At 39.1% G+C, this 14,662-nt stretch overlaps 1 protein-coding gene across 11 annotated transcripts in view; it reads left to right on the top strand.

Moving 5' to 3' along the window:
• The window catches only part of ARHGAP21 (Rho GTPase activating protein 21), a 139,861-nt gene that overhangs the window by 112,221 nt on the left and 12,978 nt on the right, over positions 1-14,662 (top strand). For 9 of the 11 annotated variants that reach the window (XM_036460093.2, XM_036460105.2, XM_036460098.2 and 6 more), the window contains 8 exons: positions 4,249-4,285; positions 7,849-7,974; positions 9,034-9,318; positions 12,399-12,463; positions 12,539-12,678; positions 13,239-13,381; positions 14,156-14,311; positions 14,407-14,485. In XM_036460093.2, the coding sequence (XP_036315986.1) occupies positions 4,249-4,285; positions 7,849-7,974; positions 9,034-9,318; positions 12,399-12,463; positions 12,539-12,678; positions 13,239-13,381; positions 14,156-14,311; positions 14,407-14,485 (1,031 nt within the window). The remainder of the gene's footprint in view (positions 1-4,248; positions 4,286-7,848; positions 7,975-9,033; positions 9,319-12,398; positions 12,464-12,538; positions 12,679-13,238; positions 13,382-14,155; positions 14,312-14,406; positions 14,486-14,662) is intronic. The other 2 variants (XM_036460108.2, XM_036460087.2) reach the window with 1 other exon arrangement.

Here is a 14,662-nt window from a genome sequence, read left to right as displayed (position 1 = left end):
GTGTGTGCATACTTTACTTTAATATCCACTGTCAGTTGCTTTCCATAAAGATTATACCAAATCACATTCCCACCAACAGTGTACAGAAGTCTCTGCTGTTTCCTTCACCAATGCAGCATGTTATTCAACTTTTGATTATTCTGTAACCCTAGTAGTATCATATTGAAATTATAATTTGAAATTTTTTATTATTAATTAAATATCATTTCAAATATATTTAAGATATTTATATTTCTTTTTCTATAAACTGCTTTTTCATGTTTTCTTCTCATTTTTTGGATTTCTGGGAGCTCCTTACATAAAAGTAACTAATGGATGAGGGCATGTGTTGGGGGTTGGAACAGGTGGGGAGGGGTTAGTAGGGGGTTGGAACAGGTGGGGAGGGGTCAGTTTGACAATAAAGAAATTAAATCTATATATAGAAAAGCCTAAGCGACTGTTTGACTGTTCGACCAATAGCTATGAAGCACACTGACCACCAGGGGACAGATACTCAACACACATGGAACAGATTGATGAGTCTCAGAGGGAGAGGAGAAGAGAAAGGAAAGGAAGAGATTAACCAAAGATCTTATTTGCATACTAGAAGCCTAGTTCATGGATTCGTGCACTGTTGTAATCCCTTGGCCTGGCTTGTGAGGATCAAGCCAAAACCAGTCCAGTGCACAGATTCTTGCACTGGTAGGGTCCCTCAGTCTGAACTGCAGGGATAGGGTTGAAACTGGCAGTCTGACACTCCCCAAGGGATCTAGGATTGCAAGAGAGTGCAGGTCAGGCCGAGGGACCCCACTGGTGCATGAATTCATACACCGGGCCTCTAGTAAATAAATAAAAGAAACTGTCTCTTTTCTGAGATAAATGTTGCAAATCTTTTCTCAGTTCAATATTTTCCAATTTTAACTGTGAAAAAAGTTAAACTTTTTTTTGGCAGTCAAATTTAGGAATTTTTTAAATGGCTTTTGGATTTTGTGTTATACTTTCTCTCCAACAGAATTATAACAAAACTAGAGGCCCTGTGCACAAAATTTGTGCAGTGGGGGGGGCGGGGGAGGATTCCGGACTGCACCCTCTCCCAGTCTGGGAGTCCTCAGGGGATGTCCGACTGATGGCTTAGGCCTGCTCCCTAGGCCATCTGCCGGACATTCTTAGCACTGCTGCGGACGCAAGAGAGGCTACCACCACCACTGCTGCGCTAGCCAGCCACGAGCCCAGCTTCTGGCTGAGCGGCGCCACCCTTGTGGGAGCACACTGACCATCAGAGGACAACTCCTGCATTGAGCATCTGCCCTCTGGTGGTCAGTGTGTGTCATAGCGACTGGTCATTCCACCGTTAAGTTGATTTGTATATTAGCCTTTTATTATATAGGATAATATTTTATTATGGTCAAGGCCTCTAATTCAATTTATTTATTTATTTATTTATTTTGGTATTTAAGGGAGTGGCAGGATTTTTATTTGAGCTTGAAGCTAAAATTGCCCTTAGCTCAAAAATCTTGGTGAGGCTCATTCTGAACCCCCACACTGTTCTATTATGTGCATAAGAATTGGGAATCATCCTATCTCTTTAGTGAAAAAAACCTTTTGTTATATCACAATGACTAACTTCATCTCATGAGTTGTGTTTTGGCGTCAAGCCTGTATCCAGTATTCACGCAGCAACTTCAGCTCTTCTGTTCAATATTTACCTGGCATATATTTTATTTTATTTTCTCTAAATCTTTCTAGATTTTTATGTATTAGATAGGAATAGCCCATAGACACAAACAGTAGTCTGGTGAAAGCCTGGAAGGGGCGGGTGCAGGGTGGAGGAGATGGATGGAAAAATAAAAAAAACACAACTAAAACAAAGGAACATCAGTAATACTTGCAACAATAAAGATACATTTTAAATAAAGGAAAATATCTTAGTTGAAAAGAGTTTTATGTGAAATAATATAAGTAATTGCTCTACACTGTACTTTATATTCTCAACTCCTCTCAAAGAGATATTAATTGACCCTATGTTTACTTAATATTAATTGACCCTATGTTCACTGACTGCAGGATTGACTTATGCCACGCCGACCCAGCACTGACTGCCACGAGGCTGTGATCACACCCTGCTTTTCTCTCCCGGCCTCTGTTCCGGCTTGATCGCAGTCCCTGTTCGGGCTTGATTGCAATCCCTCGGCAGTCAGTGCTGGGTCGCCAGGACTGACTTCCACTATGGCGACCCAGCTCTGACTGCAGAACTGACTTCAGGTGTTTGATCAAGCCGTCAGTCATTTTGGACATTAAGGTCCTGGCTCTTTACATATACATATAGATTCTTCAGTGTTTACTTCTTAAATTTGTTTTTTCTTCTTTTTTGTTTATTTACAACTTGGATGCATCTGGAATTTATTTTATTCTAATTAAGGAGATGAAGAGTCAACTTTATATTCAGTGTCTCTCAGCTGCCTGCAAAGCATATATTGAATGTTATACTTAAGTATTGTATTTTTTTCATTGATATTTCATTTTTGTTATATACTAAATTTTTATATGTATTTAGTATTTTTAAAAGACTCTGTTCAGTTGACTCATCTGTTTATATAACAGATTCTGTTAATTATAGTGGTTTTATAATGTTTTATTACATGTGGTTATTCTCCATCATTACTATGTCATTTCCAAATTCTCCTATTTTTATTTTACTATTTGGACTTGAAAATTAATTTTCTAGTTCTTAAATTCTCTTTTTTAAAACTATTTTCTTTTTTATTGAATTTATGGAGTGACATTGGTTAATAAGATTATGTAGGCATCAAATGTAGATTTCTATGATACATTATCTTGCATTGTGTGCCCACCAGCAATTTGAGGAAAGTTTGTATGAGGTATGGCCAGTGCCGAGGTGCAGGCTAGCAGGAATTTCTCTAACGATGTAGTGTTTGATTTGTGAGCTCTTTTAACATTTACTGCTTCTTCACTGGAAGATATCAGTAATTGTCACATTTCAGAGTCTGCTTCACTCTACAAGATGGCAGGACTGCGTTTGTTTCTTCCTTAGTTCTTACCTCCTCTGATATTCATGAGGCTCCTGTCACCAGCAAAAGCATGCTGCTGCCCATTGTTTCAAACAAGGGAAGGCTTATTTGATCTCTCAGAGAACAGTGCACTGCAGTTTTTTGTTTGAGATATGCAACCAGTGACGTCTTCTCGTATTAATTTTTACTTCATTGCATTTAACCTCTCTTCATATATTGTAGTTTAGAGTTATAGCTGTCTCCTGATACTGTTGGAGATTGAGTTTGTACATTTGTTTATGGTTATCTTGTTGTTTGAGGTGGTATATGAGAGGAGAGGATAATGTCCTCTTTAGTCACACCTTAAAATGCTAAGTTCCTTAAATGAATTTGGAATTTAAAAAATAACAAAAAACAACTGTGTTCCCTAAAGTTACATAATTTTTACTGACTCATCTCAGCCTTTTTAGTGGCCCCAGTTGTTCTTATTGAAATCATCCAGAATGTGCTTGGAAGGGCAGAGCAGAGTGGCGGGCCAGGCCAGCCTGACAGCACTCTTCCTGCTGCATGCCTGTTCTGAGTGGCCACAGCTGGATGAGTATAGACATGCTGCTCTCTCGGTGTCTGACAGTTGGCAACACCTAATCAATTATTAACATTGTGGAAATCCTCAATAGAGCATTGCAATTCTGGCTGACTAATAATAAAAAACCCAGTATTTAGCCTGAATAGCTTTCTTTGGTCTAAAAAAAAAAAAATCTCATACTTTATGCCAAAATAGTTTTCATGTATCAGATTAACTAAGAAAGCTGCTATCCAAAGTTTAATTATAGCACAGCTGATGTGGCTCAGCAGTTGAGTGTCCAACCTAGGAACCAAGAGGTAGCTGGTTTTATTCCCAATAAGGGCACGTGCCTACTTTCAGGCTCAATCCCCAGTAAGAAGTATGGAGGAGGCAGCTGATCAATGATATTCCTCTTTTATTGATGTTCCTATTTCTCTATCCCTCTCCCTTCCTCTCTCTTTAGAAATCAGTTTAAAACATTTTTTAGAAAATGGTGTCTGGTTATAGTTTAAAAAAATTAATTATGAAGTTAGCTGTTTTTCTGACTTGATTAAATAGTGAACATTTAATATAGTAATGATGAAATGTCTGCTCACTAATAAAAATTAGTTGCAATATTCAGACTATTCTTAACATAAGAATATTTAAGGTATTTTATGCACCATTGAAAATATTTATGTACTTCTTTTCCAACAGGTCTTTTAAACACATATCCACCCTGAAGGGAAACAAGGTTAGTATTGAATATTTTAAAAATATCATCAAATGATAAGTTTTATTTACCATAGTTTACTTTAGCCCTTTACAGAGAATGATTTCTTTTATCTATTAGATACATATCCTAAATGTCATAATCTTTTATTCTGTAAGTTTTGCATGCATTTGGAAAATATTATACATAAAGTATGCTTTTCTAATTTCTAAACATATTATATAGAGTGTAGCAAAAGTAGATTTACAGTTGTGAGTAGATGAAACAGTTTATTCTTATATTAGAGGCCCACTGCATGAATTCGTGCATGGGTGGGGTCCGGCTGATGGAAGGAGGAGACAGCAGGAGGTTGGCTGGATGGCCCACCCCGATAGGGGCCCAATCAGGGCCATGCTGGCTGGGTGGAGGGGCGGTAGGTGGTGCGCCAGCTGGCCTTGCCCCCAAATGGGATGGGGGGCTGATCGGGGGTCAGCTGCTGGGAGGGTGGGGGGAGCCATGGGAGGTTGGCCAGCTGGCTCTGCCCCTGATTGGAGGGGAGGAGCTGATTTGGGGTGGAGCTAGCTTGGAGGAGGGGCTTCGGGCTGATCAGAGTGGTGGGGGCCCATCAGGGGCAGGGCCATCTGGTGGGAGGGCTGCAGGAGGTTGGCTGGCTGGCCCTGCCCCCTATTGGGGTGGGGGTGCAATCAGAGGTGAGGCCAGCTGGGAGGAGGGGCTGTGGGCTGATTCAGATGGGGGGGCCCCATCAGGGCAGGGCCTGTTGTGGGGGGAGGGAAGTGCCAACGTGGGTAGGCCAAATGCCCTGCCCTCAATTAAGGTGAGAGAGGCCAATCAGGGGTAGGGACAGCTGTGGGGAAGGGCCGCAGGAAGTTGGCCAGCTGGCCCCACCCCCTGATCGGGCAGGTTTGCTGGCTGCAGTGGGCATCGTAGTGACCAATTGTTCTGGTCCTTCCAGAGTTCCAATCACTGGCTTTATATACACCGAGTGGCAGATTATTATGATCTCTGAACACATAATAATCCGGCCACTCAGTGTGTGTGTGTGTGTGTGTGTGTGTGTGTGTGTGTGTGTGTGTGTGAGAGAGAGACCCAGAGCATGAATTTGTGCATGGGTGGAGTCCGGCCAGCCTGGCCAGGGGGAGGGAACATGGGTGATTGGGCAACCTGCCTGCTGGTCGAACTCCTGGTTGAGGGGACAATTTGCATATTAGCCTTTTATTATGTAGGATATACACTGAGTGGCCAGGTTATTATGCTTTCAGAGATCATAATAATCTGTCCACTCAGTGTATATATAAACTAGAGGCCGGGTGCATGAAATGTGTACACGGAGGGGGCAGTTCCCTCAGCTCAGCCTGCACCTCTCCAATTGGGGACTCCTTGGGAGATGTCCGACTGCCTGTTTAGGCCCGAACCCTGTGGTATCGCCCCTAAACCGGCAGTCGACATCCCTCTCGCAATCTGGGACCAATGGCTCCTAACTGCTCACCTGCCTGCCTATCTGATCGCCTCTAACTTCCTTCCCCTGCCAGCCTGGTTGCCCCCAACAGCCCTCTCCTGTTGGCCTGATCTTACCCCTCACTGCCCTCCCCTGCAGGCCTGATCTCACACCCAACTGCACTCCTCTGCTGGCCAATTTGGTTCTGATTGGTCGGTTTCTATGCCAGTTAGCATCAATAGCTCTATCTCCTAGGCAGCCATTGGTTCCCCACAGCACCCAGGTTTGGTTCTGATTGGTCAGTTTCTATGCCAGTCAGTGTCAGAAGCTCCACATTCTAGGTAGCCATTGCCTCCCCACAGCACCAAAATTTGGTTCTGATTGGTCGATGTCTATGCCAATCAGCATCAGAAGCTCCACTTCCTAGGCAGCCATTGGTTCTTCACAGCACCCACATTTGGTTCTGATTGGTCAGTTTCTATGCCAGTCAGCTTCTCTGGGCCTATCAATGGGGCCTGGTCAGAAAGGCAGGGTTGATCAGCAACCCTGGTGGAGACCTGGAGAGAAATGGAGGCACAGCTGCTGCCCAGACTGGGAGAGAAAGAGAGAGGCAAGTGCTGATCAAAAGCTGCCTCAGAGGCAGTAGATCAATCCCTGCTTTCCTCAGAAGGCCTTTCTCTGTTCCTGATTCGTGGCCCCCTATTTGCAGTTAACTGCAAGACTAACTTCCAGTTGGTCAATCCTCAGTCGTTACTGGTTGTTATGACCCAGGGTTTTTATATATTAGGGTTAGGAATAAGCTGATTGATGTTTCTCACATTAGTTTCTCCCTCCCTCCTTTCCTCCCTCCTTCTCTTCCTCTCTCTCTAAAATCAATAAAAACATATTACCTGGTGAGGATTAAAAACAACCACTAAAGGTTATTAAGATTTTTAACTTATTTGACCTTCCAGTAATATTCAACACAATTTTCCACTCCTTTCTGAGACTCTTTCTTCTGCTGGCTTCTATGCCTAACATTTCAATTGTTGGCATGTCTAAAAGTGTTCTGACCCTCTTTCCTCTCTGTGTAGCCTGATTTCCCTGATGATTTTACACAGAAGTCTCAAAAGTACATTGCTAGTCTGGACCTCTTCCCTGAACTGCAGCTCACATAGACTACTGCCTACATGATATCTTCATTTAATGTTTAATAAGCAGTACAAGGTTTACATGCCAAACAGGCCTTGATCACCCCCAGACATATTTACCCCCAAGTTTTCCCCATCTCACTAAATCTACTTCCATTCACCCAGTTGTTCAAGCCAAAAATCTAGTGGCCTTGTTTCTTTGTTCTCACCATCTCCCATATCAAGACCTGTCCCCGCTACCTCCTGACTCTTTATATTCCTTTCTGTCTTCACTTCTGCTGCTTTAGTCGAGGATGCCATTGCCCCTCACCTGGATTCCTCCAGTAGCTCCTTTGTTCTGGTTGTCTTTTAGAATCCATGCTCCATGTAGCACGCAGGAGACTTGCATTGATGAGATAATTGAACCCCCTGATTCAGTCTTTAATGGCCTCTTTCACACTTCCTACCTAGGCCTAAAGAACATTTATTATAAAATGATATTGATACATACATTCATTAGCTGTCCATTCTTCCTGAAGTCTTCTTTCCCTGACCTTTCCGGTTGGCATTTTTAGATTTGTTTTACTCCCAGATTTAAACTTAAATGTTCTCTTCAGAGAGGACTTGCCTGAGCACCACCATATTTAGCTGCTGCCATCATTCGTAATTGCACCCCGCTGTTTTCATTCTCCAAATGGCACTTATTACCATGTGATCTTTTTCAAGTTATTTTTTATTCTTCTTTGTCTTTTTGTACTAACATAATCTCTTGAGAGCAGGAAAATTATATCATTTTTATTATTCTTTGATGATTAAAAATTCCTTCAGATGTCTAAAAAAAGATGGTGGTAGTGTACATTTTTTTAACAAGACCAGAAATTTTTCTAATGTAATTGATAAAGTTAGGATTTTTCAAAAATAGCCCTTCACTTGGAACATTATATAAAAGATATTTTCACTAAAGCAGTTTTATCACACAAATATTTATAAAAGAAAAAGCTGACATTTTACTGTGGTTTCTCTTTTGGCCTTTTCTATAGATGACAGACAGCCAAAAGTCATCAGAAGACTCTGGATCCAGAAAAGACTCTTCCTCAGAGGTTTTCAGTGATGCTGCGAAGGAGGGGTGGCTCCATTACAGGCCACTTGTCACCGATAAGGGCAAGGTAGTGCATTTTTGGAGCTACTGTGAGCGCATTTTATACTTTATTTTACCCTGAAAAATAAAGTATAAAATTTGTATACATAAAATGACAATATTCAGAATAAAGAATGGAAAACATATTTTATAAATATATTTTTCTATATGAAGGAAATTTTTTTTAAGTTCTCATCTATTTTCCTACTTTTCATTCTGTATATCAACTATATATGGAATATATTGTCATATTTTGGTAACGTAAAAGAGAAAGCAAAGTATGTAAGAAACTGACTTTATTATTGAAGTTTATTAGTTATTATCACAGAATAGTCCTTTAGGGAATGGCACTTCTTCATCTTAATTTTTAAATTTTCATTTAACTTCTCTCAGTTTATTATTTTAAATGCCTTTGTAATTCCCTTCTTTCACTTTATTCTATAAATATTGAGTTATATAAATGACTATCACATTATCAACATATACTTCATTTAAATAGATTTTAATACAATAAAAATTTTGCCATAAATTTTCCTATAATATTTGGGCAGTTTAGTTATAAAACATTTTAATATTGTTATAAGAGTTTAAAATTTTAAGAAAACTCACTATAAATGTAGCTATTGTTACTTGAATTAACAAAATTGATCAACCATATAAAGTTGATCAGTTTTGTTAATTCATTTGTTATATTTACTGTTTGAGTTCTTATGCAGTTTGTCATTTTCATGATTGATGATTTGTCTTAAGCCTAACTCTCACTCAGAAGATTTTTCTAGCTGATTTATTTTTTATTTTCTATTCCTTTAGTATGTTTAACATATTTTGCTACACCTGTTTTTATCTTAGTTACTTTATTTTTCTAACAAAGTAAGAGTTTAGATTTCACTATCCTTGATTTTGTTATGAATATATTGCCTCACTTGGTTTACACTTCATAATTTTTATCCTTCATTTCCTAACAAGTATATATTGATATAAATTGGGCACCTTCTACATTTGCTATACATCTGTACTTGTTAGCAGTGTTGTAATGTGTGATATTTAGCCAAATATTAAGTATGCCTGAACTGTTTCATATTTCTAGCGAGTTGGTGGGAGTATTCGGCCATGGAAGCAGATGTATGTTGTACTTCGGGGCCATTCACTTTACCTGTACAAAGATAAAAGAGAACAGATGATTCCATCTGAAGAAGAACAACCCATCAGTGTGAATGCTTGTTTAATAGACATCTCGTACAGTGAGACCAAGAGGAAGAATGTGTTCCGACTTACCACATCAGACTGTGAATGCCTCTTTCAGGCAGAAGACAGAGACGATATGTTAGCTTGGATCAAGACCATCCAGGAGAGCAGCAACCTAAATGAAGAGGTCTGTGTGCAAACCAGTGTTGGTAAAATTGGACACATTTGTTTACATCTTTCTTATTTCCTTTCTTCTTCCAGAAGACTAAAAGAATCTACTACATTATTTAAACAAATATGATAATACTAGAGACCCAGTACATGAAAATTCATGCACTGGAGCGGCCAGGCCTGCCCCCCCTCACAGTCCAGAGCCCTCAGGGGCAGGAGGTGACCCAGTGATCAGGGGAAAGCCCCATCACACCTCTGCTGCTGCCACTGCCGGCAGCGCAAGCCTGGGTCAGCCCTGATTACTTGAGCCTCGAGCGGCCCTGGGCAGCTGGGCAGCCACCATCTGAGGCTTGCCTGTGCCTCAGGCTGGCCCTGAGGGTAGAGGGGACTGGGGGCCGTCATCTTTGAGGCTGTGACAGTCAATTAGCATATTCCCTCCTTATTAGCAGTGGATGACGCCATCTTTGCGACTGCATGAGGGTCAATTAGCATATTTCCTATTTATTAATTAGTATGCTTAAAAATAGTTGATCAAAAGGAAAATTCATTTTATATTATTTTTACTTATTGGAAAACCATCATTACTGAACTAGAAAAATAGATGATTTATCTACTCTGCATACATTCTCAGAAGTAATGAACCATGCTTGGTTCCTAGTCTTGGTCATAACCTTATATGACTGACTACTTCCAGATCTGTCTTCTCATCACTAAACAGAATTGTTGAGTAAGTTATAGTGACATTGCTTATCAAAACAAATTACTCTGTAAACACAAAGAGATAATGATATGATGATTTTTATTAGTGGAATTATATAGTCAACAATATAATGTAACCTATTGTAATACAGTAATTGGTTTTTAAGAAAACTAGAGCCCTGGTCGGTGTGGCTTAGTTGGTTGAGCATCGTTCCATGCACCAAAAGGTCAATGGTTCAATTCCCCGTCATGGCACATACCCAGGCTTAATCCCCAGTAGGGGGCATGCAGGAGGCAACGGATCAGAGGTTCTCTTTCATCAATGTTTCTTTCTCTCTTCCTCTCTCTGACTCTCTCTCTCAAACAACAAAACATATTAAAAAGAGAAAACTCATATTATCAGAAATCATGTTATAAGCCAGTTTTTCTTTTTAATAAGTAATAATGTTTAAGTACTTAAAGTATTTCTGGCTCACAATCAAGATATTTTTGCAACATGAATTTTGATATTTTAAGTGTATATAACTATAAATTTTAAAGTAATGATTGTGTCGTTTTATTGAGCTTCATTGACACAATTTTTCTAACATGTTGTTCTTACTTTGTGCCCATTGTTAGGACAAAATTCTTTTAAAAAGCATGCCATTCTTTTTCCTTTTTCTGAAGTACCCAGGAGCACAGACATTAACTGTAAGGTTATGCAGTTTATCTTCTTTAATTTAGTCATTCCCATTATTTCCAATTCCAAGTAGAAAACGTATGCTATAGGAAAAATGCATGTGCTTTATTTCTCTGCTAATTTACAACCTCCCTTGTTTGTGGTTCAAAGCTGACACCAGATTGTATCAGTACAACCTTTGTTCCATAACCACCACTACAAAGAGAGCATCAGCCTGAATTTTTGCTGATGAATTTTTGCTGAGAATAAGAACTTGGATGTAGATTTCAGCTTTTCCTGACAGTTCAGGAAGTTCCTGTTGAAGAAGCACCAGCTGTGTGCAGGGCATTCTACAAGGCAGTAGAGGGTCCTTGCTACAGTCCTTCATATGACTTCCTCTGTTCAACACAGAGGGCTGTAGGAAAGGATTTAATGAGATAGTGTTTGTGAAGAAAACCCGCATGCTGCCTGGCAGATAATAAGTATTTACTTAGTGTCAGCCATTATCATCATCATTATCACCTAATGGTAACACACAGGCATTTTTCCTGTTTTATAGATAAGAAAGTAATAATTCACAACATATGGCAGGCACTTTACATGAATTAACCTCAGCAGACATATGAATTGTCCTTTTATTATCATCCTCACCATTTCACAAACAAGGAAGCCATGTGCCAAAGAGAGGTTAAGTGATTTCCTCAAGGTCACATAGCTGATAAGCATCAGGGCCAGGATTTAAACCAGGCCGGATCTTAACCATAGGATCTCTCTGCTGGCAAGTGTGAAGAGTCCTTTTGAATTCAAGGTTGTTTGACTCCAAAGCCTGTATTTTTTGTAAATTATATTGTTAAATGAGACAGCTAAAACTTTTTTTTTTTTTTTTGAGGACACATGCCAATGTATAATTGGAATCAATAGAAAAGAATCATCACTTTGTGCTCAGCTCTAAGTTTGCCATTAGCATATTAAAAAGTTTAAAAAACACACACCTGTTTTAAGGTTAAAAAAAACCACACCTGCTTTGAGATTTCCTCTTCTGTCACTTTGGACACTAATTGACCCTCAATCTCGCTACTCCTGCAAGTTAATTTTTTTAAGAAATATATTTTATTGATTTTTTACAGAGAGAAAGAGAGAGGGACAGAGAGTTAGGAACATCGATGAGAGAGAATCATTGATCAGCTGCCTCTTGCACACCCCCCCACCAGGGATGTGCCCACAACCAAGGTACATGCCTCCGACGGGAATAGAACCCAGGACCTTTCAGTCCACAAGCTGACGGTCTATCCACTGAGCCAAACCGGTTTCTGCCTGCAAGTTAATTATTAACAAATTCTGACAGTATTTTTTCATCTTTTATCCAACTGTATTATTTGGAAATGCTGATCTTTCTGGTATTAGTAAGAGAAAAAACAGGCTTTCTGTTTCTCAGTCATTAATTTAAAATGACAGATCACTAAGTTTGAACCAACGTGCTACTCGCTGGTAGTAGTTTGAGTGTTGCTGCGGTACAGAAAATAAACAGGAAGGACTCACAGTGAGGGAGGTGCTTGGACCGTGGTCACACAGTGGCGGTGGGGCGATGCTGAGCAGGGATTTTACCACACCACCACTGAGAGTCAAGGAGAGTGTCTTTATTGAGTAAGCAGAGTAGGACAATAGAGAAGCTCAAAAAAGGTAGGGATTCCTAATTTTGTTCAGAATTGACTCAAAATTTGCCTCTCTTTATTCTGCAGGACACTGGTGTTACTAACAGGGATCTAATTAGCCGAAGAATAAAAGAATATAACAGTTTGATGAGGTGAGCGTTCCACTAGGCACTAAAGTTAATTTGGATATAAAATACGTAATTATTAAGAAAAATCCGTTCTTTCAGCAGCAAAGCGGAACAGTTGCCAAAAACGCCTCGCCAGAGTCTCAGCATCAGGCAGACCTTGCTTGGTGCTAAATCCGAGCCAAAGACGCAAAGTCCACATTCCCCAAAGGAGGAGTCAGAGAGGAGACTGCTCAGTAAAGGTACTGATGTTGGCATCACCAGATGAACTTAATAAAATGATTTAAAATTGGGATTTTAATGGTATTTTCATATTTCTCTGTACCATTTTTGTTGACTTCAGCCCAGTGTGAGCTCGCTCAAGACCACTGTGGGCTGGGCAAGGCAATGGGGCTTTCCCTTAAGGTGCCAGTTCTCAAATACAAACTGAAGGAAGATATAGCACATACAACTACACAGCAACTGTGATTAATGCAGAGGATCAGGCGCTGTCATTTTGAGATAAATTATGTGTCCTTCTTCCAAAACTCTCACTATGAAGTTGTCACATTGGTTCTATTTTCTTGACTGTTTTAAAGAAAATCATGATACAGACTTAAAAAAAGATAAAGAAATGTATTTGATAGTCACTAAATTATATGGAAGGTTAAAAGGAGTGCTATATTAGAGATGATAATAGGATACATATAGTATAGGACTCAGATTTATAAAAATATCAATAAAGGATTTTTTAAGTCATGATTTAAACACTTACATTTCCATTTTTTTCTTATATTGTTTTATTTTGAATAACAATCAAAAGATGAAACCAGTCCCCCGAAAGACAAAGGCACGTGGAGAAAAGGCATCCCGAGCATCATGAGAAAGACTTTTGAGAAAAAGCCTGCCGCTACCGGAACGTTCGGGGTCAGATTGGACGATTGCCCGCCAGCTCACACCAATCGGGTAGGAGACTCCAGCCCGCTGGGTTATCTAACGCTGTAATTCACCTGTGGGACTTGTGTGCATGGCCATTCAGATGACAGAGAACCTGTTGATTTATTGGGTGTTTTCCTCTTCATAGCTGACCTTAGTTTCCTCGAGCATTTCTGATCTGTAAGGATGTGTTGATTAATGTTATCAGTAGTGCTTTTTTCTCATTACTGATTCTGAAATAGAATAATTATTCAACTATTAGGAATATACCTGAAATGGTCAGTAAGAATTTATTTTCAAATCATGTGTTTCTGCTTCTAGCATCATAAAAGAAGGGTGAGAACAAGGGCCTGATTAAGAAAGTATAATAAATGTAATTTTGTGTGTGTGTGTGGGTTCATATCATGAATTGATTGATGTTATTTCCTCCACCCCTGCTTTTTTTTTTTTTTTTTTTTTTTTTTTTTTTTTTTTTTTACTTTATTCCTATTTAAAAACATGTAAGGAGCTGTTCTTACATTCTCCTTACATATTTTTGTTTTCTGTTTAGACTACTATCTCCTTGTGAACCCTTCCCTTTCTGTCTTAACCTAGTTTCTCTTCCCACTGACTCAAATATATCTTGCTTGTTTTATCATTTCCCAGTTCTGCAGTGTCTATATTCTTTATTTTCTCTATCAAAAAGCAGTAATTTATATATTTTCTTTTGGATGGTATACAAGGGCCTTTTACCTATGGTATACATCTAACTAAATATAAACATTGGTACTATATTAAATAAAATAATTATTTCTTGTTTTGCAGTATATTCCACTAATAGTTGACATATGTTGCAAATTAGTTGAAGAAAGAGGTCTCGAATATACAGGTATTTACAGAGTTCCTGGAAATAATGCAGCCATCTCAAGCATGCAAGAAGAACTCAACAAGGGAATGGCTGATATTGATATACAAGATGATGTAAGTTGTTTGTTTCTTTATGGGTAACTGATCCGAGGTTTTTCTTTGGTGGTATTGACTAAAAAACTACTGGATTTTTATTTCTTCATACCTAGAAATGGCGAGATTTGAATGTGATAAGCAGTTTACTAAAATCCTTCTTCAGAAAACTCCCTGAACCTCTCTTCACAAATGGTGAGTGAATGCCCACAAAAGAAACCAGATGAAACAGTCAAATATTACTTTGTTGGAAAACCATAGAATATTAGATTGAAGAGGAGAAAATACATTTGTCAAAGAAAATAAAAGATCTTCTTTAGTTTTTATTTAAATATACAAGGCATGATTTTGTACTATTTTTTTTGTCATGTG

This window comes from Pipistrellus kuhlii, unplaced genomic scaffold (assembly GCF_014108245.1).
Source record: "Pipistrellus kuhlii isolate mPipKuh1 unplaced genomic scaffold, mPipKuh1.p scaffold_m20_p_1, whole genome shotgun sequence".
NCBI lineage: Eukaryota > Metazoa > Chordata > Mammalia > Chiroptera > Vespertilionidae > Pipistrellus > Pipistrellus kuhlii.
Note: the sequence above shows the minus strand (reverse complement) of the source record. Positions and strands in the feature narration are given on the sequence as shown.